Source organism: Mytilus galloprovincialis, chromosome 3 (genome assembly GCF_965363235.1).
Source record: "Mytilus galloprovincialis chromosome 3, xbMytGall1.hap1.1, whole genome shotgun sequence".
Taxonomy (NCBI): domain Eukaryota; kingdom Metazoa; phylum Mollusca; class Bivalvia; order Mytilida; family Mytilidae; genus Mytilus; species Mytilus galloprovincialis.
Genome location: NC_134840.1, coordinates 30,617,180 through 30,641,349, shown reverse-complemented (window position 1 = coordinate 30,641,349; position 24,170 = coordinate 30,617,180). Strand labels below are relative to the sequence as shown.

Sequence of the window (24,170 nt, the reverse complement as noted above, 5' to 3'; positions counted from 1 at the left end):
AGGTTTACTATTTCATTGTTGTATGTGTTATATCTCAGTTTATTTCTCATAACTCATATTTTTTTTAAGGTTAATGGAGAAAACATAAGTATGTGTACACATGAAGAAGCAGCAGGTATATTAAAAGCTGCCGGAGACACTGTGGTGTTAGAAATACAGTACAGACCAGAGGGTAGGTATTCTATAGGCTACATGAGGGGGGAAAATGGCACAGTGTCAGGAATTGATTCATAATATTGTTACTCAAAAAATTTCTGAACAAAAATTAAAGCGTTCATTTATCTTAATCATTGAGTGGTTTTGATTAATATATATTTTATTGACTATAAAAACAAGAAGATATGGTATGATTAGCATGAGACAACTCTTCACAAGAGACCAATTGACACAGAAATTAACAGCTTTAGGTCACTGTACAATGAGCTTAACTCATACTGCATGATCGGCTTTAAAAGACTAGTGTATTTTGATAAAATGTTATGCATTTCAAAATTGATGTTTCAATCAACATAGACATAGACAGATGTGGTTTGAGTGCCAATGAGACAACTCTCCATCCAAGTCACAATCCACAAAGTAAACAGGTCAAGGTAGATCTTCAACAAGCTGTTTCAACAAGAATCTGTCCCTGATCACATGAGCAGCCTGACATGAGTAACATCAAAAAAGGTGTAAAGGAAATTATTAGGGTACTCAAAGATACTTTTCTGAAACGTAGTACATGTATATAGATATTCTAGAGAGAATCATTAAAATGCATTACATGTATTAGTTGTAGTTGTAGAGGATTGACAAAAAGTGTATTTTTCTTCAGAATATAACAGATTTGAAGCTAAGATACAAGATTTACGGGAACAGATGATGAATACAAGTACTGGTAGCTTACGCACAACTCAAAAGAGAACTCTGTTTGTCAGGTAAAGGAGAAAAGTTTTTTTTATCTTTCCCATTTAACAGTTAAAGTATCTCTCATTATCCTGCATTATAATAATATGTCACTATGGTATATGACACAAAAAATCCTAATGATGATAAATTAAAGGATGAAGGTTAATCATATATCTGTAAACATCACTAAAAGCTTAATCATATATCTGTAAACATCACTAAAAGCTTGATTAAAGTCTTTAAAACCCGACTTAATAAACCATGTCCACAAACTTGAAGAACTGTACTTACTATAATCAACCTCAAAATTCTCTGGCATCATAATAGATTCTCTAAAGCTGGCATGGATTGCTAGTACTATCTTCACCTATGTAGCAGCTAGGTTAACTACATTCAGTAGTGAAAAGCTACGCAGCCCTACATAGCAGCTATGATATTGAACACACTCAGAAAAGCATGTTTGGTTAATGTCAATGTGACAGCATTTTGAATGCAAAAAGAAAACAAAACAGGAAAATTTGCAACGAAAATGGGCAACATAGAAAGTTAATTTTCTGTTTACTAAAGATTACAAATCGTAAAAGAAAAAAGAAAATTTAAATTATGAATTGATGTCTCCTTGGTTCTAAGTGGATTTTAAATCTTATCTTCTTGAATACTGTGGATTAATTATTATTTGTTGGATACTAAATTTTGTTAGATAATTTTAACGTTTAATTTTGTAGGTAGAGGTCAACCAAAATTAAACTTTGATTTAAAAATTTGATAATGCTGACTTTGGCAAAACCAATACAATTAACCAGAAAAATACAAGTTTTCCTAAATCCACAAAATTGGTTACCATCAAAGTAACTGAATCAACAATATAAGCTATACTTTTGAAAGGAGTAGGTTCAGTAAGACCCCTTTTTGGCCCCAAATTTAGCAGTTTTAGAAAATTGTGAAAATGTAATCTTTAAGCTATATTTTGGAAAGTAAAATGCTTCTGCTACATAAATATGGGCTGTTTTTGACAATACACTGCACAAATATCGCGTTCTAGCATCACTGAAATCTTCAAAATTTTAGCATAAAGGTTAATTTTTAGATGGTTTCTGTCTAAAATGAAGTGGCCGCATTCGTGTTCATTCATAATATTGAAATGTAAGTTGTACTTGATGATAATACAAAAAATATATATATATATATATATATATATATATATATATATATAGTTTTTGGCATATTTGATAGATTTTTCATATTTAAGCTTGAATCAGAGCATTTTTACTGACTAAATCATTTAAAATCTTTCACATAAACTAATCAAATCAATTGAAATAGACACTTAAGTGTTTAAAAAGTGTCTAAAAACTTTCGTTAGATGAACCTGAAATTTGAGGCCAAAATCAGCCCTTACCGGACCTACTCCTTTGTTGAACATAGCTGATCATGATCATGACTATAATATTAAATGTTTTATATCTAAAACTTTTCTTTCTTCACAGGGCATTATTTGATTATGACCCATCAAAAGACAGTGGTTTACCTAGTAAAGGTTTAGAGTTTCACTATGGTGATATTTTACATGTGACAAACGCCAGTGATGATGAATGGTGGCAGGCGAAACGAGTGATGCCTGATGGCGAGGAAGATGGAATGGGTATTATTCCTAGTAAACGAAGGTAATGACTGCAAGTTAATGATCCATTATCAAAATAAAAGAAAAGACACATTTTAAGCGAATTTGGCCCTGTAAATTCATCAAAATTAAACATTGTATGATGCAGTTATTAATTACAAATTTTTCGCACCAGAAAATGGCTAAGAAATGGTGAATGTTAGCTAAGCTTTGATGAAACAATTTGAGTGCCACATATTTTTGATAAAATGTTTCAGACTAGAATTTTCAGATTTTTTGCAAAAAATAAGCTATACATGGAATTTGAAGATTAGAAACATATAGCACAAAATACCTTTTTTTTGGTGCTTTTTCAGTCTTGCACTAGACTTGCAGGTTTCAAAAGAAAAATCAATATATTGTATATGGATGTTGAGTAGATTTGGAAAAGACAATTTAACAATTTAAAAATTTTGTATTACAGGGTAGACAGAAAAGAACGAGCTAGATTAAAAAATGTGAAATTTACTGGTAGAACTACTTCAAATGTAGATAAAGTAAGTGTAAGATTACTAACACAACAGTTATTTTTGAAAGGAAGAAATACTAGAAGAGAACAGGAAATAATAAATAAGTGTGAGAAACAAAACAGTGATTTGAATAGCATCTTGAATATTTTTACAATTAATCAGCTGGTGTCGTTAATTCTAATACCTGAATAATTGTTCATTATACACTATTCCATACTGATATGCATCTGTTCCTTCTTCTGGGAAGTATCCGTACTAAACTGTACAGAACCATCAAATTTTTGTCACATTTCTCTTGGGTACTTCAAAGTAGAGCCACCTGAAATTTGGTGTCAAGTTTCTTTTGAGCATGATGTACTGTGATGATGACCTATCAACATCCTGATAAGTGGACATTTATATATTCTCACAGATAAATGCCATGTATGAAATTGTGTTGCCTTTTTCTCATGACCTTTGTGTTATAAATACTGCAAGTTGATTGTAGAAAACTATTCTAATTCTGTGTATTGTCTGTCTCATGTAATATATTATTTTTTCACAGCAACAGAGTTTATCAGCTAACGATAAAAAGAAGAAGAACTTTTCCTTCTCCAAGCGGTTTCCATTCATGAAGAGTAAAGATCAAAGTGGTAGTGAAGATATAAGTGCTGATGAACGTAAGTTTACATACAGTTGGACATGGAGCGCGAAGTTCTTAAGAGTTTTCTTTATTAGAGAAAGCAAAGGCAAAATATCAGGATTTTTGTTTTCATATATGAAACTTTGCTCGTATGGTCTGTCATAGATTCAGATAGAAAAATATGATCCAAAATTGTTTTTTTAGCACTTGTTTTTTTGGTTGTTTTTTTTTATGTTTATGTTAATGGAATTTGGATTTTTTTGTAATTTTTTTTTCGTTATTATTATTGATATATGCAAAAATCCTGATAGAGAAGTTGGTTGGAATAAGCATGGAATGATCTTGTGGTAAAATATGTATTTAAAAGATCTGTTGCTAGTTTGAATCGTGTTATAAAAATATCTATTATTAAAATTATTGGTAATTTGTATTTGCAAGTTAGCATTTCTATATTCATACATATATATTTATATTTCACAATTACAGTATCCTTTTATGAAATAATAGTGTTCATCAACATTTTCTTATACTGTGGATTTATTGGATGACAATTTTCGTGGATTTCTTAGTACAGAAAAATCATGAATTTTAAGTTTCAATAGATTTCTAATTTGCTGTATGACTATATGCAGACTTTTGAAAAACAACTAAAATCAAATATCAACAAAAAATGCTAGCTTTTTTTAATCCACAAAAATAGGTACCCAAGAAAATGACTGAATCCACAGTAGCAGTTATAAAACATGGCATCCATCATTCATGTTTGAAAAAAAACATCTTTAAGTAATAAATGGTTTCTTGATAGTTAATATAAGTATTAAAGAGTGGAATTTGTAGCATAGTACCAACTTGAAATGACATGTATATGAAATATTGATTGTTTACTGATCTTTACTCCAGTTTAATTTGCCTGAATTTTGTTTTTCTTCCTTTTAGCTGAAGGTAACAATAATAAAATCTGTAGATACTAATGTCATCATGCTTGTCTTAATACTATCTTGCTTTACGGTGTCTTTAGTAGAGACAGTATTTCACTTGACTAATACACTTCTGCTTGTTTGTGTTGTATCTTGTGCAAGTGATAAGTATGGTAGTTCTTTGCAATTTATAGAAAATATGATATATGAGTTTTAAAGATACAAATAATAAGAGTTATGAAATTACGAATAATTAAGACATTCTGAAATGTTGAAAAGATAGATTTATTTCAATATTTAATATTTTTCAAATGTTTAAAGAGCTGAGTTTTTCATATTATGCTGATTTACAAAAGATTTTATTTACATGTAATACATTAGCTTTTCTTAACACATTTGACTATAAAACTTAAACGCAATTTATTCTGCCAAAAACAGATGATTTTCTTTATTGTCAAATATTTCTATAAAAAAATAGTTATTAATTGTTAACCATTGTTTTGATGTTAGATCTTTTATAAGTTGTAGTGACATATACATGTACTAAGCTTTATATTGTATGCCTTCTGTTGATAAAAGTAGTCTTTTCGCATCAAATATGCATTTTGTGCATATTGTTTCTTTGCTTGAAAATTTCATAAAATGAGAATAATGTATGTTCATATTATTAGCTGTTAATAAGCACAATATATACTTATACACACATAATATGTTCATAGCATGATATTGATGGTTAAAATACATAATGAAATAGTTTACATTTTTAGAAATAATGTTGCCATTACTTAAACTAATATTGCTTAGTTTAGAAACTAGTAGAGTGATACTGCATTCACCTGTAATTCAAATTCAATTCGCATTAACTTATTCAAATTAGTTTAATTCGCATTCGAAACATTTTATGTCCAAACATTAATTCTAAATTGAATTGCAATGTGCGTCAAATTCCTTTATTGTCTGAACGACGTTAAGTTTTAATTCATATTAACACAAACACATTTCTAGTGTGAATTGTCTAATGGGATTTAGCCAATTCGAATCAATTCGAATTGAAAAAGAAGAGTGTGTGAACATGATTCAAATTAAATGTACATGTGAACGAGGCATTATTACCACAGTAAAAAAAATATGTATACAGTTGTCTGCTTCAATAGTTAAAATCTGGATTATTTTATTCAGCTGTCTTTAACTGTCAAGGCACAATAATAGTTCCATATTGGAAATTTACTTCAGCTTATTCAGATTTCTACACAATTTTAAGCAAATAATAATAATAATAATAATAATAATAATAATAAAAGAATAATAAATTTTTTATTTGTTATATGATTGACTCTGTTTCAGCTTATTACTTGCCAACTAATACTACTGTATAACGATTATAAAATGAACAATAATGAAGTAATATATTTTGCTCACACTATAATGAAATATAATTAAATCATTTACACTTCAAATCATTCATTGCATCATTAATTACATTAATTTATAACCTTTCTGTGTTTTCTATACTGCATATATGTTCTATTGAATCTTACCACACCAGAAATGGTTGGCATATTTTACCGAAATATATCATTCAGGCAAAGAAAGAAAAGGTTTCAAAAACTAACTGCTTCTGCGGACCAAAAAAAATCAATAAAGGGAAACTTATAAAAGTTGTCAGTTCACTCTTTACTTTGCCTATACAGTATAGAAAACACACCAACAAATAAACAGCTTTAGAACTATGTCAATAATAATACAAACTAGAAGTCATATCATTGTGGCTAGATTTGATTGAGAGAAAAAAAAACTAATATATCATCACACATTTCTTGGATAATATGTTTGCATTCACTTAATAAACAAAGACTTGATTAGCTGTTTTGAAGTTGGAAAGAAAAAAGTTCCTTTTTAACATGATTCACTAACTCATAACATGATTTCTTTCATTTTTCTATTTTCTACTAGGAATGGGTGAAAATGAGTCAAATGGGAGTAAGTAAAGCACCCTCTCTCTCTCTCTATCTCTCTATACAGCCGTTATAATAATCAGGTCACATCTACATCAGCATGAACAAACAAACTTGTTTATTGTATTGCATGAATGTTAGTCACAGCAAATCGTTGCTGAGCTGAATGATTTGTTTCAATTTTCAAATAATTTCTGTTTCAACTTTGCAGATTCCATATTTATTGTGAAATTCTGTCAAATATGACATAAAACAAGTTGATAGTTTTTTGATAATTTTTGATAATTATGATTTATTTACTAGGAACAGGAAATATTATCAATCAAGGAAATTATTTAATGTAATGTAAATAACTAAAAATCCTGTGTGTCAATTTAAGCAAATTTTCATTTGGATAAACCATACTTTTAATTAATCTTATATTAGCTAAAACGAAAAAAATTTTACATAAAGTTAGTTTTAAAAAATGCATTCAGGTATTTCAGGAAAACTAAAAAAAAAATGTATTGATATATTCAGTTATCTATGCTAATGATGACTAATTACTTTTTGATCAGCCAAAGATAATGTAGAATGTTTTGGGGTATTTTCTTCTCTTCTTTTATCAAGTCAATTTGAAAAGTACATTGCAATGTATACAGATATTTGAAAATTAAAACACGACAAACAGCTTAAAGCAACTTTCCATGTTGAAAACAAAAAAAGTCTTTATTATCTGAGTTGCATGAGAGATGAGATAAATGTCATACTTAGAGTCTAGATTATAGTGTGCTTCTAACTTTGATCTATCAGTGAACACTCTAACTAGGGATGTTGTCTAGCAACTGCACATAACTATTGGTACCAAATGAAAATTAATTGATGTTGGTGATTGGTTGAATTAATTGGTTTATGGTTTAAAGGATAACTAGATGATAAATGGTAAAACCAGAACTAAAAATGTAAGCTGGTGAAATCTACTGACCATTTTCAGGCTTTTAAAAATATCAAGTGGCAAAAACCAATAGATGAGCTTAATAACACCACAAGCTTATGAAATTTGCTTAGAAAGAAAGAATGAAGAAAGGGATATTAAACCCCTCCCCTTTAGGTACATTAATAGTTATTCCTGTACTAAGGTTGAATAGTAAGTTGATTCTCATAAAGTCTGTATAATATTACCATCAGCTAGAGTGTGATCTTTCGTAGAAATGTATTGTTCAATCTCACTTGAAAATGGTAACAGTAAGGCAGCAACCATTTGATTTTCTGGGGGGGGCTATGGTTTTTTTTTCTGTGCAAACTTTTTTTTTCGACTTTGGCGAAGAACAATCTATTTTTTTAGCGACAAACCGAAAACAATTTTTTTCTTTCAATTTTAGCATTACATATAGTGGGAGCTAAGGGTGAAACAAACAATTTTTTTTTCTCAGGGTCCAAAACAAATTATTTTTTTCACCAAAACCTGGAAACAAACTTTTTTTTCCAAAAAAAAACATAGCCCCCCCCCCCCCCCCCCCCCAGAAAATCAAATGGTTGCTGCCTAAAGTCAGTTTAATATACCTAGTGTTCTTGTCATTCTGGAGTTTTCCCCTACAATGAAGGAGATATTACACAAATATTGATTATTGAATAGATCACATTAATTCACATTGGTGCATTTCCTGTACCTGTCACAGTGCTTATTTTATTACATCACAGTAAGACAGGATTGGTTAATTATATCCTTTACACCAATAGGTCTGAGATCAATAGGTGTTACACCTTCATAAAAAGAAACTGGAAAATTGATCTACATGTACATGTATACATTTGTTATAGATTGGTAAATCAATACCATTCTGCAAAACATTTATAGATTGGATAAAACAGACAAGTGGGGTATAGGTTTTAAGTTGCATACTTTTTGTAAAAGTATCATAGGTCACTGCATGTTTATGTTGTCTTAAAATATGTTTATATATGTTCAGTTTTCAGAAATCCAAATTTGTACAAGTAATGGGGACATTAGGTTTTAACATTTTTTTACATGGTAGATTAAGTGAGTAAATTGCATCCTGCAATTTAAATATTTAAATATAAATTGCTATATCTTACATATCACTTTTTGTTGTGGATTTTATGATTCCTTTGAAGTACAAAATTAAATCGGCTATTAAATACATTTTTTTTTATACCAATCAAACAGGGAATTTTCAGAAATTAACAGAGGCCTACATCCTTATGTCATGGTGAAAAGCAAGGAACAGTATTCACTATTGCTTATGTTAAACTGCTTTCAGAATTAGTTTGCTAGTGATTACAAAGTTTTATAAAAAAAAAAGAAAAAGAAGATGTGGTATGATTGCCAATGAGACAACTGTCCACAAGAGACAAAAATGACATAGAATTTTTAATTTTAGAATATTAATGATTTCAATATGAATGACTCAGATTAGTGAAAAAGGTGTAATTTCTTAAAAAGCAAAATATTTCAAACTGTAGCTGTTTTTCCCCCCAAGTTCATCACAAAAGCAATTTATAAATATTTCTTTAACTGATGCTTCAACTTTTTTCATTCAGACTTTCAAAACATTTTTCGTGACATAAAGGATATTAAATTGAGGGAAATGACTACAGACATGTTTCAGAATCATGATTGTTTTTTATCACATTTGTGCTTTACGCTTACACTATTCTGCTCCATGTTTTTATTTCTAGTAGACCTAGTAACATATTTTTAAAGCAAAAGATGGTTTTTTTTAAGTATGAAATATGTTTGTTAATGGGAAATTTAGCATCGTCAAAAAATGTGGATAATTGTTTTCAAGTAATTTTTTATGTTCATTGTTTACCATAACACAAGCAGAATAAGTTCTAGTGTGTGGTGGGTGCTTTACTTACACATATGTAATAAATAAGTTCTAGTGTGTGGTGGGTGCTTTACTTACACATATGTAATAAATAAGAAAGTGGTCAAGTGTTACTGATTAAGAAGGATAGCTGTTATAATTTGAATTATGAAATTGGTTTCTACATTTTAATCACTTTTCATACATCATTCACCTAGCAACACTTCATATGCATTTCAACAGTCAATTTATTTATATAACATTAACATTTCCTCAATTCATCACTTTAATATCAAAGGATAGTTAGTTTTGTACACAAACAATTGAACCAAGAAAAATTAAATCTATGTTTATTTTTGTGTGCTAATCATGTTAAAATTGTTGTCCTAAATGTCATGATAATAAAAAATCATTCATATTATTCTTTGATTAGATAATAACACTTGTCAACCAATAGATCTAGGACAGCATCTCCCTCTTTTCCTATCCAAAAGATGAAATCTCAGTCTTTTGACCTGTCACATGCTAGGGAAGTCAAAATCTCTCCCTTGAACAAAAATCAATCAATTTTCACTGCATTACTAAAGAAATACTTGTTAACATTGTAAAAAGGTATTCCAGGTTGTCAAAAATTATGTTTTAACTTTTTGAATCTATGCAAAGAGAAGGGAATGACATTTCATATGTATTGGAATTTTTTGAGGGAATGGATAGTCAATGCTGATTCATAATGACATATATGTACAATGTAATTGAAAACCATTATATCAAACAAGATTATATAAGCTCACTTGACATTAAGCAACCAACAAATCAATCGAAAACTCGTGTTTTTCGTACACAGTTCACACATTAAATTTAATAGGAAAAAGTCTGACCCATGTATTTCATGCATTGATCATTGGTGTGTGTACTTTTAGTTATGAGTTTGATATTCACTCTGTATTTATCATTTCAGGAGGAGAGGAACCAATATTATCATATGAAGCTGTTGTACAACAGGAATGTAAGTATTTTGAAGTTGCAGGTTATTGATATAATTCCACTTTCGTCTATTTAAGCTGTATCTATCATTTTCAAACCTGTCATTATTCATTACAGCTCTGCATCATTTTCTACAAGGTATATCCTGTAATGCATAATCAATTTCCTGTTTGTTGAATACTGAAACTTCCTCTGTAGGTAATGTGTACATACACCTAAATGTATATGCAAACCACCTCAGTTGTCCCAATGTAGCTCACTTGCATTAAAATGCTGTAGGTTATGAGGTTAATCCTGAGCTTGGTCAAACCAACCACTTCATAGTTGGTACATTTTATATTTTCTGTTTAGATATTTGATTTCTGAATGAATGTGTTTGTTGAAATCATTTATCCTCTACCCAGTTGTTGTGATGGAACAGTTTGCTGTTAAGAGTTATCGAATTGATGTTTCTTTACTGTCAAAATTAGTTACGTTATCAACAAACTTAATTAAGTAGTGACCGAACTATTGGTACTTTAACGTTAAAAAGATTGACAATGCTGACAAACTTTCATGTGTCGATAATCAAGTTTAATACCGATAATATTGAAAATAATTCTAATAATATGAAACAAAATATGTCGATGCACCATTTCGATTGGGGGAAAAGTAGTCATTTCTTCAAAGTCAGAACAGAAAAAAAAAGATTTATGGAAGGACGTCTTGATAGTATTATTAAATTTATTTCCTTTACAATTTTACCCAAAACTAAAAGAAATATACTGGTAAACAAATAAAAAGGTGTTTGATAGGAATGAAGTTCTTTATTTTTTTGGACTACAATGTGTACCGTATGTGTGATGGATTTGAATTCAATCAATTACTTTGAAATGTTTTCTCATATGTATACACAAAAGGGGGGACTGGTATTTGTACTTCTGTTAGAATATGTCTTCGTCCGTTTCACATGCCAAACTTTTTTCTAGTACAGTTTAAACGGGAAAATTTTGTTGAGAATTTTTTTTAATATGACAAAATAACGAGCAAAACTATTTCTTGCAATGGCACACACAGAGAATATTTTTTTTTAGTAAAAATCAGTAAAAAAAAATTCTCCAAAATATAATAAGGCCAGGACCTGACAGTTTTTAGCAGTGTACAAATGAAAAACGTTTGGTCATCAAGAGATTCTGGTTTCTCTTTTTGTGTGTCATAAACATTCAGTTCGGATTTGAATTTAATTTACCGAAACATTTCTGTAAATTAAATCTTAGGACAGTCAGAACATTTTAAGGACGCAACAGATCGAAGTACAATTTTAAGTAGTAGTACATAGATGTGCAATAATTCAGATTCCTGTACATGTTCATGAAGTTCTAAACTTTGAATGTTGATTTCTTTAAAAAACGCCATTTTTTTTACAATAAAAAATCTAAAAATGTCTGTTAACAATGAAAAAGTATGACCATGAAAAATCACATATCTAAGAAAAGCAGTCTTTTAATTGATTATAAGAAAGTTTCAGTATATCATGTCAAATTTCTTTGATTTGAGAGTTTTCCTTTAGTTACAAATGTAGCTCCATGTCTGATGGTGAAATAAAAATGAAAGTCTCAAAAAGTGGTGAATTAGTTTCCATAAATGACAGATGAATCGGGCCAAGCTTAGTAACTTACAGTAAACAAACTACTGTAACATTGACGCACTCGTCGAACTGTTTAAAAGATTTGTGTTTATGACCAAAACTTTATATACAACTTCATTTATAAATTAATCTGAATTTCATAATAATGAAAGTTATAAAAAAAAATCTATAACCAGCAGATCTATACTTCTATAAAGAAAGTATTCTTGTACAAAAGGGTATTTATTATAAATAAAGGCAACAGTAGTATACCGCTGTTCAAACTCCTAAATCCATGGACAAAAAACAAAATCGGGGTAACAAACTAAAACTGAGGGAAACGCATTAAATATAAGAGGAGAACAACGACACAACACTACAATGTAACACACACAGAAACGGACCAAGCATCAGACAAAATCCCACGAGAAAAACAAATATAACATCAAAACCAAATACATGAATTTGGGATAGACAAGTACCGTGACACGTCTTATCGCAATGTGAATTTACACTCAAAATTAAGAGAAAACATACGACGCAACGTTAAAATGTAACACACACAGAAACGAACTATAATATAACAATGGCCATATTCCTGACTTGGTACAGGACATTTTTAAAAAATGGTCCTAACTATAGAATAGATAGTTTACCACAGAAATCTTAAACGGAAGTTTCGACAATTTTAAACAGAAGAGATTTGAAAATAAATTTAACTTTAGATAAACACTGAAATAATTTTAATACCTCGAAGGTGTAAAGAATAAACCAACAATCTCAATCTTTAAAAGTGTCTTCATTGCACTAACCGACGAGTTGATGTTTACAGTAGAAACAGTGGATGTGACTCCAATAAATTCATTATCATTGTAGTCATGAATATTTATTATCGTCTCCTAGGAGACGATATTAAGAATTGAATGATGGACAGTCAGTGCGTGAATGCTTCTTACTACCTGATTGGAAGATATTACGAGACGTGAATAATCAAAGTTTATTAATTGGTTAGGACAATCCAAACCTAGTAAATGTCCTTCAATCCCATAGAGTATCGGATTTGTCCTCTCTATTTTAGCAATTAGATTTTGCCTGGTCATTAATCATGCATATTCATGAAATTGGTATACAGGTAACTTTTATCTATAAATAGCCGAATCTTCTGGAGTTTCGTAAACAACAACGTTAAAAGATAATATATACTATTTCATAACATGTGACCTCACGTGTGTTGTAAAATTTGTTGATTGATGCACGTGGCTATTCTAGTAAATGAATTAACCTACAAAGCGAGAGCACTTTCCATTTTCATCAGCTAGGAGACAACTAGCCCTTTTGGAAAGGCTAATACTTGTCGCTTATATTAAATTGATAAAGATTTTATCGAGGTCGCACCAATTGTTTCTACAGCTAAGATCAGTTACATGTAACATGATCTCGTCGATTCGCATGACGAAGCCATTGTTTATGACAGAACACACATTCTAGATTATGTATTTTTGTTTCCGTCAGTTCGAAAGTATTTGATCATTTCAACTCCTTTGTATTTCATAATATGTGTCATGAACAAAGACATATGTTCGATTGAATAATGAAATTTCGGAGATCCCGTATTTGATCCTTTACCGTCAAAATGAAAATGCCAATGACAGAGGTTGATTATAAAAAATGTTTTACTATGTTAAAAAAAACTTCGACTTAAACAATGAAAACTTACACGTTGGACATGAAATATTTTGTCGATGAAGAAAATTAAATTATGTCACTTCTGAAACAAGTTTGTCGATAACGTAACTTATTCTGACGGTAAAGAAACGCGAATTCGATCACTACTCTGTTATGGGCTGTATCATTGGTTTTATAAAGATAACTCCTGTAAGTCCTGCTTTGTTTACTTTTAAGTTATTTTGATGTGAAGTTTTTAATTATCCTGGTTCACTTGGATTCAGTCATACGTTGTTGTTTATCTCCCTTGGTGTGGTCTTGGTCCTTACTTGGTTAATTGGTGAGGTGTATTATTCTTTCTCAAGTTGTAAAGTAGGCAGTTATTTCATTTACTTCTGAAACTTGACTTAGATATAACCTAATAAATAGATAGGCAATAGAATCATTCAATTATTAACTAATAAGCTGCATGGACTGACTGGAAACAAAAATTATATCTAATTTTATATTTTACAGTAAAATACACACGACCTGTGATTATACTTGGTCCACTGAAAGACAGAATAAATGATGATTTGATATCAGAATTCCCTGATAAATTTGGCAGCTGTGTTCCACGTAAGTATTTTAAACATAAGTTATGAAATTCTAATGCACACAAGAAGAACATCTTCCATAACTTTTTGAGAACATGTAATATTATTTTAGAATAAAAGTAGTTTATTAGAGTTAAATCAAGTATTTAATATACCGATACAAAGTTGATTTTGTGTTATTTAAAAAATTCAGGAACAGTATTTGTACAACTGCTACATGGTATGTAGAGTGCAAGAGATGTCTGTCCATTAATTCATCTGTTTCGGTCCAGGAAAGAGCTGTTCTCAGGAAATTTCCCATCTATTGATGAATTTTTCATTGAAATATTTGAAATCAGTCTGGTTTTTTTTTTCATTGTTTAATCTGTCAAAAATACTCAATCAAAAGTTTTTCAATTAAAATTTATTGTTATACATTTGTAACCGGATTTTTGTGACAAAAATGTCGGTTATTGATTTGGGGATGTACGGCGGGCAGGCGGGTGGGTGGGCGGGCGGCAATCAAATGTTGTCCGTGCATTAACTCATGAACCGTTCAACCAAAGCTTTTAAAATTTTTATATGTTATTACTGACAACTATACGAAGGTCAAGTTCAATAATGGCGATTTTGACTTTTACCGTTCAGGAGTTATGGTTCTTGAAAGATTGAAAAATGGAGTTTCAGGTCGTGTCCGTGCATTTACGCATGAACTGTTCTACCAAAGCTTCCCAAATTTTAATATGTTGTTACTGTTTACAGAATGGAGGTCAAGTTTAATAATGACGATTTTGACTTTTACCGTTCAGGAGTTATGGTTTTTGAAAGATTGAAAAATGGAGTTTCCAGTCGTGTCCGTGCATTTATGCATGAACTGTTCTATCAAAGCTTCCGAAATTTTAATATGCTGTTACTGATGACAAAATGGAGGTCAAGTTCAATAATGATGATTTTGACTTTTACCGTTCAGGAGTTATGCTTCTTGAAAGATTGAAAAATGGTGTTTCCCGTCGTGTCCGTGCATTTTCTCATGAACCATTCAACCAAAGCTTTTGAAATTTTAATATGTTGTTACTGATGACAAAATAGAGGTCAAGTTCAATAATGACGATTTTGACTTTTACCGTTCAGGAGTTATGGTTCTTGAAAGATTGTAAAATGGCGTTTCCATTCAAGTTGTTGCATTTACTCATGAACCATTCAATCTAAGCTTTTCAAAATTTAATATGTTGATACTGATGACAAAATGGAGGTCAAATTTGATATTGACGATTTTCACTTTCACCATTCATCATTAATGGTTCTTGTGATATTGCCAGGACACAAATAAATGTTAATAAATCCGGTTTGCTGTCGTTGTGACAGCCTCTTGTGTAAAATATTAAAATGAGTTTCCTGTAAAAGCATACCACATTTGAACTATTTATTCAGATACGACACGATCAAGACGTGATTATGAGGAAGACAGTAGAGATTATCATTTTGTAGAATCCAGAGAACAAATGGAAAGGGATATTCAGAACCACTTATTTATAGAAGCTGGCCAATACAATGATAATTTGTATGGTACAAGTGTAGCATCAGTTAAAGAAGTAGCTGAAAAGGTTCGTTTTAATTTTAAAAATAAATAATGTTACTTTGAATATTATGTCCGCTTGATAATTAAGTTTATAGTCCATGGAGAATCATCAAATGACAATGGTCAAGTCTTGGGTTGCACACTAGTCTATTTTTATCAAACCCTTGACCTCATGTATTTCAAGAAAGATGTGATGATTGATGTAGTTGGAATACAATAACCTTATTACCAAATTTTACCTTTATGTCACATGTAGTGTTAATGTTGGTTTTTTCTCAATACATACAAATTATTCTTGATGAAAATTTCTACTTAGGTCTGTCAGTCAGGTTTATAGTAGTTCTTACTCTTTCATCCAATTTAATTGATTTTTGCATTAATGTTTTTCTTAAACAGAGCTTTTTAGACTTATAGCAATAGATTCTGCCTAATTTTCCCATTTTCCAAATAATTAAGGACTAAAGAGACAAATGTGTTTCTTAAATGTGTACATAGTTATACCAGGTTATACCATATATAGATATAAATAGATGTGATATGAGTGCCAATGAGACAACTCTCCATCCAAGTCACAATTTGTAAATGTAAACCATTATATATCAAGGTATGATCTTCAACACTTAGCCTTGGCTCATACCGAACAGCAAGCTATAAAGGACCCCAAAAAATAACTAGTGTAAAACCATTCAAACAGGAAAACCAACAGACTAATCTATAAAAAAAAAAATGAGAAACTAGAAACACTTATGAAATAAACTCTATATAGATAGTAGAATTGATATTTTGTATTTGTGCCAGATGTGCAATGCATCTTCAAAAGATTCATCAGTGACCACATCAACAAACGACAACCACTGAACATCAGGTTCCTGACTTAAGACAGTCACAAACAAATGTAATGAAGTCAATGTTTTAATAGGTACCAAGCTTCATCTTTTTCCTATGCCATATTCAAGTATGTATCTGCAGTTATTTTTTTTAATTTCATGTGTTCACCTCTTTGTTTTTTTCAGGGAAAACATTGTATATTAGATGTTAGTGGAAATGCAATCAAGAGATTACAAGTCGCTGGACTATATCCAGTAGCAATCCTTATCAAACCAAAGTCTGTAGACTCTATAATGTAAGTCAGGTTAAAACATGTAATTTAATTTAACAGATATTTTGGTTTTATGAGTGTTTAACCATTGTCAGGTGAACAGATGCTATAGAAATAGATACGAGAGACAAAAAAAAAATTTTAAAATAACTTTCAGTAATCATAAAAATAAATAATAAATGGTTTTAATCAACTAATGTTTATGTCCCTTTCACTGATAATCCATCCTTCTGTCATTCTGTAATCTAACTGTTGTCCAGATTTAGTTTTACTGTCATGGAGATAAAATTATTGTTATTGATGACTTACAGATCCAGTTTACATTTTGTTTCATGGTTCCAGTTTTTGGTGAAACACAACCATTGGGACTTAAAAAAACATGCACATAGATTCAGGATTATGTTTTCATTCTCATCTATAAACAGTATTCATTTTCTGTTGTCAAAATACTAGGACTATCTCTGTTTCAGAAGGAGATACACATTAATAGAATCTTTTGGCTAACAAAGGTGGAATTATCAAACATGAGAAATAAGGGAAAAAAATGACTAAATCTGCCTGCTAACTATCATTGCAACATATATGTACATTAAAGTGCGCTACATTGTTATCTTACCAGTATATAACCACATTAACAGTAATCTTTATAAGCTAAATTATATAAAAATTTTTGTCAAAGGTGTAAGAGTTTTAGCATGTGAAAAAAAATAAAGTTTGGATACAAAAAGAAGGTAGTAAAATACAAGTTCAGAAGAGTTTTATGAAACATATATTATTTTTATTTTATTTCAGGGATATGAATAAGAGGATTACAGAGGACCAAGCTAAAATGACTTTTGAGAGAACACAGAAATTAGAACATGAATTTGGGGAATATTTTACGTGTATGTAGCCTATTGATATTTCAGATTCATATCTGAATTTGTTCATTTAACAAAAACACACTCAAATTAAGAACACAAAACATTAAAAAGAGCTATTCCATAAAGATTTCTCTGTATAGTATACCTGTATGGTGGCTGTAAGAAATTTTTGTCTTCAACTTCAAATTTTTATTTTTTTTTAAATTATTATGATTTACACTGATGTGATTACATAAAAAACCGTTAACTTAACCATATCTGGAAAGAATCTAGTTATATTATTTCTCGAACTTTTGTTAAAACAGTGTGACAATATTAATGAAACTTTCACAGAATATTTCTTCCACTATGTCATTATGCACCTATTTAAATTTTTAGTACTTATGGTTTTCTGTAGTAAAATCAGACTTAAAAGTAAGCATCTTGAAGCCACACCCCTCCAATTATACAAACTTTACAAAAATGACTTCACAAGAATTTTTTTGGAATACAATGCCATTGTTTACTTCTTATTTTTAGTCCTAAATATAAGTTTTAATATTTACATGAATTTTGTCATTTTTAATAATAGTAAGGAAAGTAAAGAAAATCATTATGGTGTGAGATAGCTCTAATTACCTTGGTGTGAGATAGCTCTAATTACCTTGGTATTCTTGTTAGTAAAGAAAATCATTATGGTGTGAGATAGCTCTAATTACTTTTGTATACTTGTAAGTAAAGAAAATCATTTTGGTGTGAGATAGCTCTAATTACCTTGGTATACTTGTTTCTTTTATAAGGAAATATATTGACAGTTTAAATCTTGTTCATTTTAGCTGTTGTACAGGGAGATACAGCTGTTGAAATCTACACAAAGGTCAAGGAAGTCATACGAGACCAGTCAGGGCCAACAATTTGGGTTCCAGCTAAGGACAAGTTATGAAAGTAAATAAGACCTACAAAGGCTTAACATTACTACAGACCCAAGGATTGTTGTATGAATGGTTGTAAACTGATTGACACAAACTGCCACATAGTTTGTAGTTGGAAAATTGTGATAAATTTTAGTTTTTACAATTGACCAATCGTAGTTTTCTTATTTCCTGATTGTTCCAAGAACAATTAAAGACATTTTTGATTGGTTTTAAGCAAATGACTGGGAAAATGATTGGTGTTAAACATCATGTAGTTCCTCTAAGGTTCTTACTATTTGGGATAATGCCTGTACTCTCTTAGCTTTTAGCATCTGTTTGAGCTAACAAATTCTAATCTTTAAGACATTGACACAAACATTTTTGCAAAAAATTTTGACATCTTACTTGGAATTTATTGACTAACATTTTTTGTGGCATTACAGTATATAACCTAGGGTATGCATGATATTTGCAGAAGACATCTGTTCAAAGCTTTTACTTCACACTATAGAAAAATCCTAAATTTAATTAATCCAGTTGAATGACATAGATTGAGACTTAGTAACGGTAATTTTAATTTTACTGAGTCATGACGGATTCATAATTTTTACACTAGATATAAAAAATTTGAAACAAAATTTGGATTGAAAAAGGATTAATAAGTTCTTACATGTGAGCTTTCGTTAAATTGTATAAAAAATTATGTGAGAAAGTAATATTATACTTCATGTTCTTGGCAGCTTTTTTGTCGACAATCACATGAAATGTCCCAAAAGATGCATATAAACAAGATGTTTTGTCCGTCCAAACCTTCTTGCATTTAAGAATCTCTGAAAGTTTGTTGTCCCCATTTGTGTCATATCAATCAGCCTATTGAATTGTTCATTGTTTCAGTGACAAAATTAACTGAAAAGGTGATGATTAATCTACAAAAGAAAATAATGAAGTTCATAGCATTTAGTTTCTTTACTAAATCAAAATGCCCTTTATCTTGCACTATGACCTGTAAAGAAAAATTCTCATGGTGTCATCCCTTCCTCTGATTAAAAATTTCTATTATCTTTCCATACTAAAATACTTGAAAGGAATTGTTCCAGCAATATCATGTGTACCCTTATCATTAATTGTCAGTTGTAGATTTTCTGGGGAAACTATTCCATAAATTATTTGTAGTTTTTAGCATGTAAAATGACACAATTTGGGGAATTTTAAATTGTGATTTTGTTTTTTTGTACAAATGTATATTTTGTTTCCATAGTTATTTTAGCTGTAAATTTTATCTTTTTATTGATTTTAAGGTGTATTTTTACATTATAATGAAATAATTTACCTCCAAATTGCCATTTATTTATACAAGTAAATAGAAAATTCTGTTTACATGTTTGTTATGCTACAGGTATTACTCAAGAAATTAAAAATCTAGGACTTTTCTTATTTAGTAGACTGAAAATGTATTAAAAAACATTTACTTAAAAAAATACTACCTTAAGTAATAAAGAAAACAGATCTTGCTAAGGCTTTAACTAGCATACATTTTTTGCTTTTTACCAGATTGCTTTCAACAATTTTGTTAGAAAATGTACTCTTTGCAGCAGCTTATTATTTATACCAAATTCTGGAAATCATGATATGTCGTTTGATTCAATTTGTCTTACATTATAAATTCTATTTATACATGTAGTTCCATTCTATTTCTGTATCTTGTTCACACATTTTCTTATCTTCTCACCTGGTTCTATCTTTTACATATTTTTTTAATCCTCAGGTACACACAAGTTTGTTAAATATTTTTTTAATTAACATCATCTTCTGTGTACATTAGTGTATAAATTACAATGTTCATGCGTAGTGTGCATATAATAATTTGGTACATGTTAAGTGTGCATGAATTGAATTTTTAAAGAATATGTAGAATTTTTGTATGTTGATATTCATTGCTTTTTTCATATATTTATGTGACTTTTACACCATATTTTAAAACCTTTATGAAGAACTTATGATTTATCACACTGTATGTCATTAATTTGGAATGTCAATATTTTATAATCTAGTGTGTAAGAATTTATAATTGATATTTGAGTAAATCATATCATGAATACTTCCAATATATCAGGATGCATAATGCTAACATAACAGTAACTATATAGTACCCAATCATATTTAGGCAAAAAGAATGAAATAGTTCAGAAATTTAAACTAGGATATATTATATCTTTTATTGGCAAGAACTTTAATAATTTAACAATAACAAAATATATTTGCTTATTATTACCTGAAAAACAGAAAACATTTAAAGGATTTTTTTTTATTATAAAATATTAAAATGTTATATCTATGTACTGGTATTTGTACAATTCTCTCTAAAATACAGAAAAATTTCACAACAATCAAACTAAATATTTATCTCAGCTATTTAATATGTTTTTCACTAAATTGATGATTTCTTTTTGAATTTGAAGCAGGCTTCTAGTTGCTGTGTAGTGTGTTATATACAAACCATGTATATTTCTAGCTTATCATTTGTGTCGCCATGTGAGTCTTCCTTGTTCACCAATGCACTATAGAGAAAGCTGTCAGATAATTCTCATGTACACGTTAGTTTCAAAGAAATACATCTAGTTTGGAAATATATTGGAGCTATGATGCTTTAAACAACTTTGATTACAGTATTTTCTTAACAATATATTACAGGTTTAGTTTAAATGAATTTGTTAAATTACTTCATCATGTGATATCTAATGTAAATTCACCTCCATTCTGCATGTAAAATTAACATGCACACTTGCCCATAGTTGTAAATTCATGTCTGAACCTAGTCCATATCATGATATTTCACTGTTCATAATTTATATCATAATTAACTCATCAAATTTGATAGGAAGCAAAAGTAATGTTTGTACTATTAAGAATAAATATGTTTAACGAATAGATAGATGTTTTTCATCTCACCGCCATTAAAAGTTTCATAAAACTGATATAAGCTTTAAATTCAATACTCAGATACATGCTTTTGTCTCCTTCTGACTTTTTCTTTTGCGAAGGAAATGGAGTAATATGATTAAAGTTGACATGATATTCTTGTTCTTGGAACGCTTTTTCTGGAATCTTTAGATTAAAAAAATACAATTCATTTGTAATATTGAAGATCTGAATTGCTTGCAGTATTATATGGTCATGTACTTGTGTGCTTTAGTACAGTTACTTTATCGTGTTTTGATGCCACCTTTACACACCAATTTACAGTCAATAAAATAAAGTGCAATACGTAACAGCAATGAAGCTTGCATCCACTAAAGTTGATAATTTCTTAAGTATACAGGAAACAGAAATTAAACCCAGTGAATATTTTAAAAAAAGACATTATTATTTATTTAATTGGTGACTATGAATTAAGATTATAACTTTGTAATTGACTTAATTTTGTATTTAATTGGCATTGTGAGACTTTATAGATTTTTTGTGTTACAGAAATGTTTCTGTAGTATGGAAGTATGGTGATAGCAAAGATAATATATAAACATTATATCACACTAATCATTCTTTCTTAAGAACAGTATAAAAAAATATCAAACAATCCAGTTTTCTTTTCTTCCAGCCCTCAGAAATTTTGTTGAAGTATAGTCGGGGGGGGGGTGGGGGGGGGGAAATCATTTTTATTGAAAAATTGTTACCAAATATGGTGAAATATGACGGACAGGCAAGTGGCTGCCAAAAGTTCCTTGCAATGATTTATAAAAAGATCAACCAATATTAAAAAAAGATGTGGTATGATTTCCAATGAGACAATTCTACACAAGAGACCAAATTACAGACCAAACGACACAGAATTTAACAAATATAGGTCACCATACGGCCTTCCAACAATAATCAAATCCCTGTACTTCATAAGTCATCTATAAAAGGCCTCAAAATAACAAATGTAAAACAATGCAAACATGAAAACTAAGGGCCTAATTAATGTTAAAAAAAATAACGAAAAACAAATATGTAACACAGCAACAAACGACAACCACTGAATTACAGGCTCCTGACTTGGGACAGGCAGGGTTAAACATATTAGCAGGATCCCAACCCTCCCCCTAGACTGGGACGATGGTGTTGCAGTTCAACATATGAACAAACTAAAAAATCAGTTGAAAAAAGCTCAACTCGTCAGATTGATACAAACAAAAATACATCTTAAAAAAAACAGAGTGGTCAAAGGTTAAGGTCACAGTACCTGTAACTAAACATTTTTCGGTTATTCTGGGAGTTTCTTTTCTAGCCATATATCAAATCTTTACTCATCTTTGAAAATCAGGAAGGGTGAAATAGACTCAATTTGTTTTAGTTGGTTTGATTTTTTATATTTTCAAGTATATATTGCTGCCAACCATGAACTTCAAAACTGGATCCAAAATCTGAATACTTGTTTAGATTCAGCATATGAAAGAACCCCAAGAAATCTATGTTTGTTGATATCAAACTAAGTTTAATTTTGGACGTTTTTGACCTTAATGTGATCAAATTCTAAATAGTTATATTCAACATATAAAGAACCCAAGAATTAATTTTTAGCTCACCTTTCCTAAAAGGAAATGTGAGCTTTTGCCATCACTTGGCGTCCGTCGTCGTCGTAAACTATTTCAAAGATCTTCTCCTCTGAAACTACTGAACCAATTCAAACCAAACTTCATCTGATTGATTCCTAGGGTATCTAAAATAAAGTTTGTGTTTAAATTCCCATTTCATAAAAAAACATGGCCGCCATGGCTAAAAATAGAACATAGGGGTAAAATGCAGTTTTTGGCTTATAACTCAAAAACCAAAGCATTTACAGCAAATCTGACATGGGGTAAAATTGTTTATCAGGTCAAGATCTATCTGCCCTGAAATTTTCAGATGAATCGGACAAACTGTTGTTGGGTTGCTGCCCCTGAATTTGTAATTTTAAGGAAATTTTGCTGTTTTTGGTTATTATCTTGAATACTATTATAGATAGAGATAAACTGTAAACAGCAATAATGTTCAGCAAAACTAGATCTACAAATAAGACAACATGACCAAAATTGTCAATTGACCCCTTAAGGAGTTATTGCCCTTTATAGTCAATTTTTAACATTTTTCATAAATTTTGGTAAATTTAAAAAAAATATTTTCCACTGTAATTACTGGGCCAAGATCATTATAAATAGAGATAATTGTAGCAACAAGAATGTTCAGTACAGTAAGATCTACATACACGTCACCATCACCAAAACACAATTTTGTCGTGAATTTATCTGTCCATTGTTTAATATGCACAAAGACCAAGGTGAGCGACACAGGCTCTTGAGAGCCTCTAGTTTATAGCACCGACAACGAATGGCCCCGCAACGAAGTTGTCGGTGACATAGTTTTACCCTTGTCCATCATTCCGTAATTCCGTCATTCCTCAACAAACCAATATACAGCATTTTTTTCTAAACACCTTGAGATGTTGGGATGTTTTTGGTATGTGAGCTAACCATGATGAGTTAAAGATCAAGTTCAAGTTTTGTTCTGTTCGGCTAATTTTTGCCGAAATTATGGGCTTTGGACTTTGATAAATTGTTGAAAATCACTG

At 30.1% G+C, this 24,170-nt stretch overlaps 1 protein-coding gene across 4 annotated transcripts in view; it reads left to right on the top strand.

The window, feature by feature from the left end:
• The window catches only part of LOC143067683 (disks large homolog 1-like), a 118,047-nt gene extending 95,887 nt beyond the window's left edge, over positions 1-22,160 (top strand). For 3 of the 4 annotated variants that reach the window (XM_076241134.1, XM_076241137.1, XM_076241138.1), the window contains 12 exons: positions 70-172; positions 815-917; positions 2,376-2,552; positions 2,973-3,045; positions 3,563-3,677; positions 6,511-6,537; positions 10,281-10,328; positions 14,094-14,195; positions 15,584-15,756; positions 16,745-16,854; positions 17,623-17,714; positions 18,509-22,160. In XM_076241134.1, coding sequence (XP_076097249.1) covers positions 70-172; positions 815-917; positions 2,376-2,552; positions 2,973-3,045; positions 3,563-3,677; positions 6,511-6,537; positions 10,281-10,328; positions 14,094-14,195; positions 15,584-15,756; positions 16,745-16,854; positions 17,623-17,714; positions 18,509-18,615 — 1,230 coding nt within the window. In that variant the 3' untranslated portion in view covers positions 18,616-22,160. The remainder of the gene's footprint in view (positions 1-69; positions 173-814; positions 918-2,375; positions 2,553-2,972; positions 3,046-3,562; positions 3,678-6,510; positions 6,538-10,280; positions 10,329-14,093; positions 14,196-15,583; positions 15,757-16,744; positions 16,855-17,622; positions 17,715-18,508) is intronic. The other variant, XM_076241136.1, reaches the window with a different exon arrangement.
• The last annotated feature ends 2,010 nt before the right edge of the window (positions 22,161-24,170 follow it).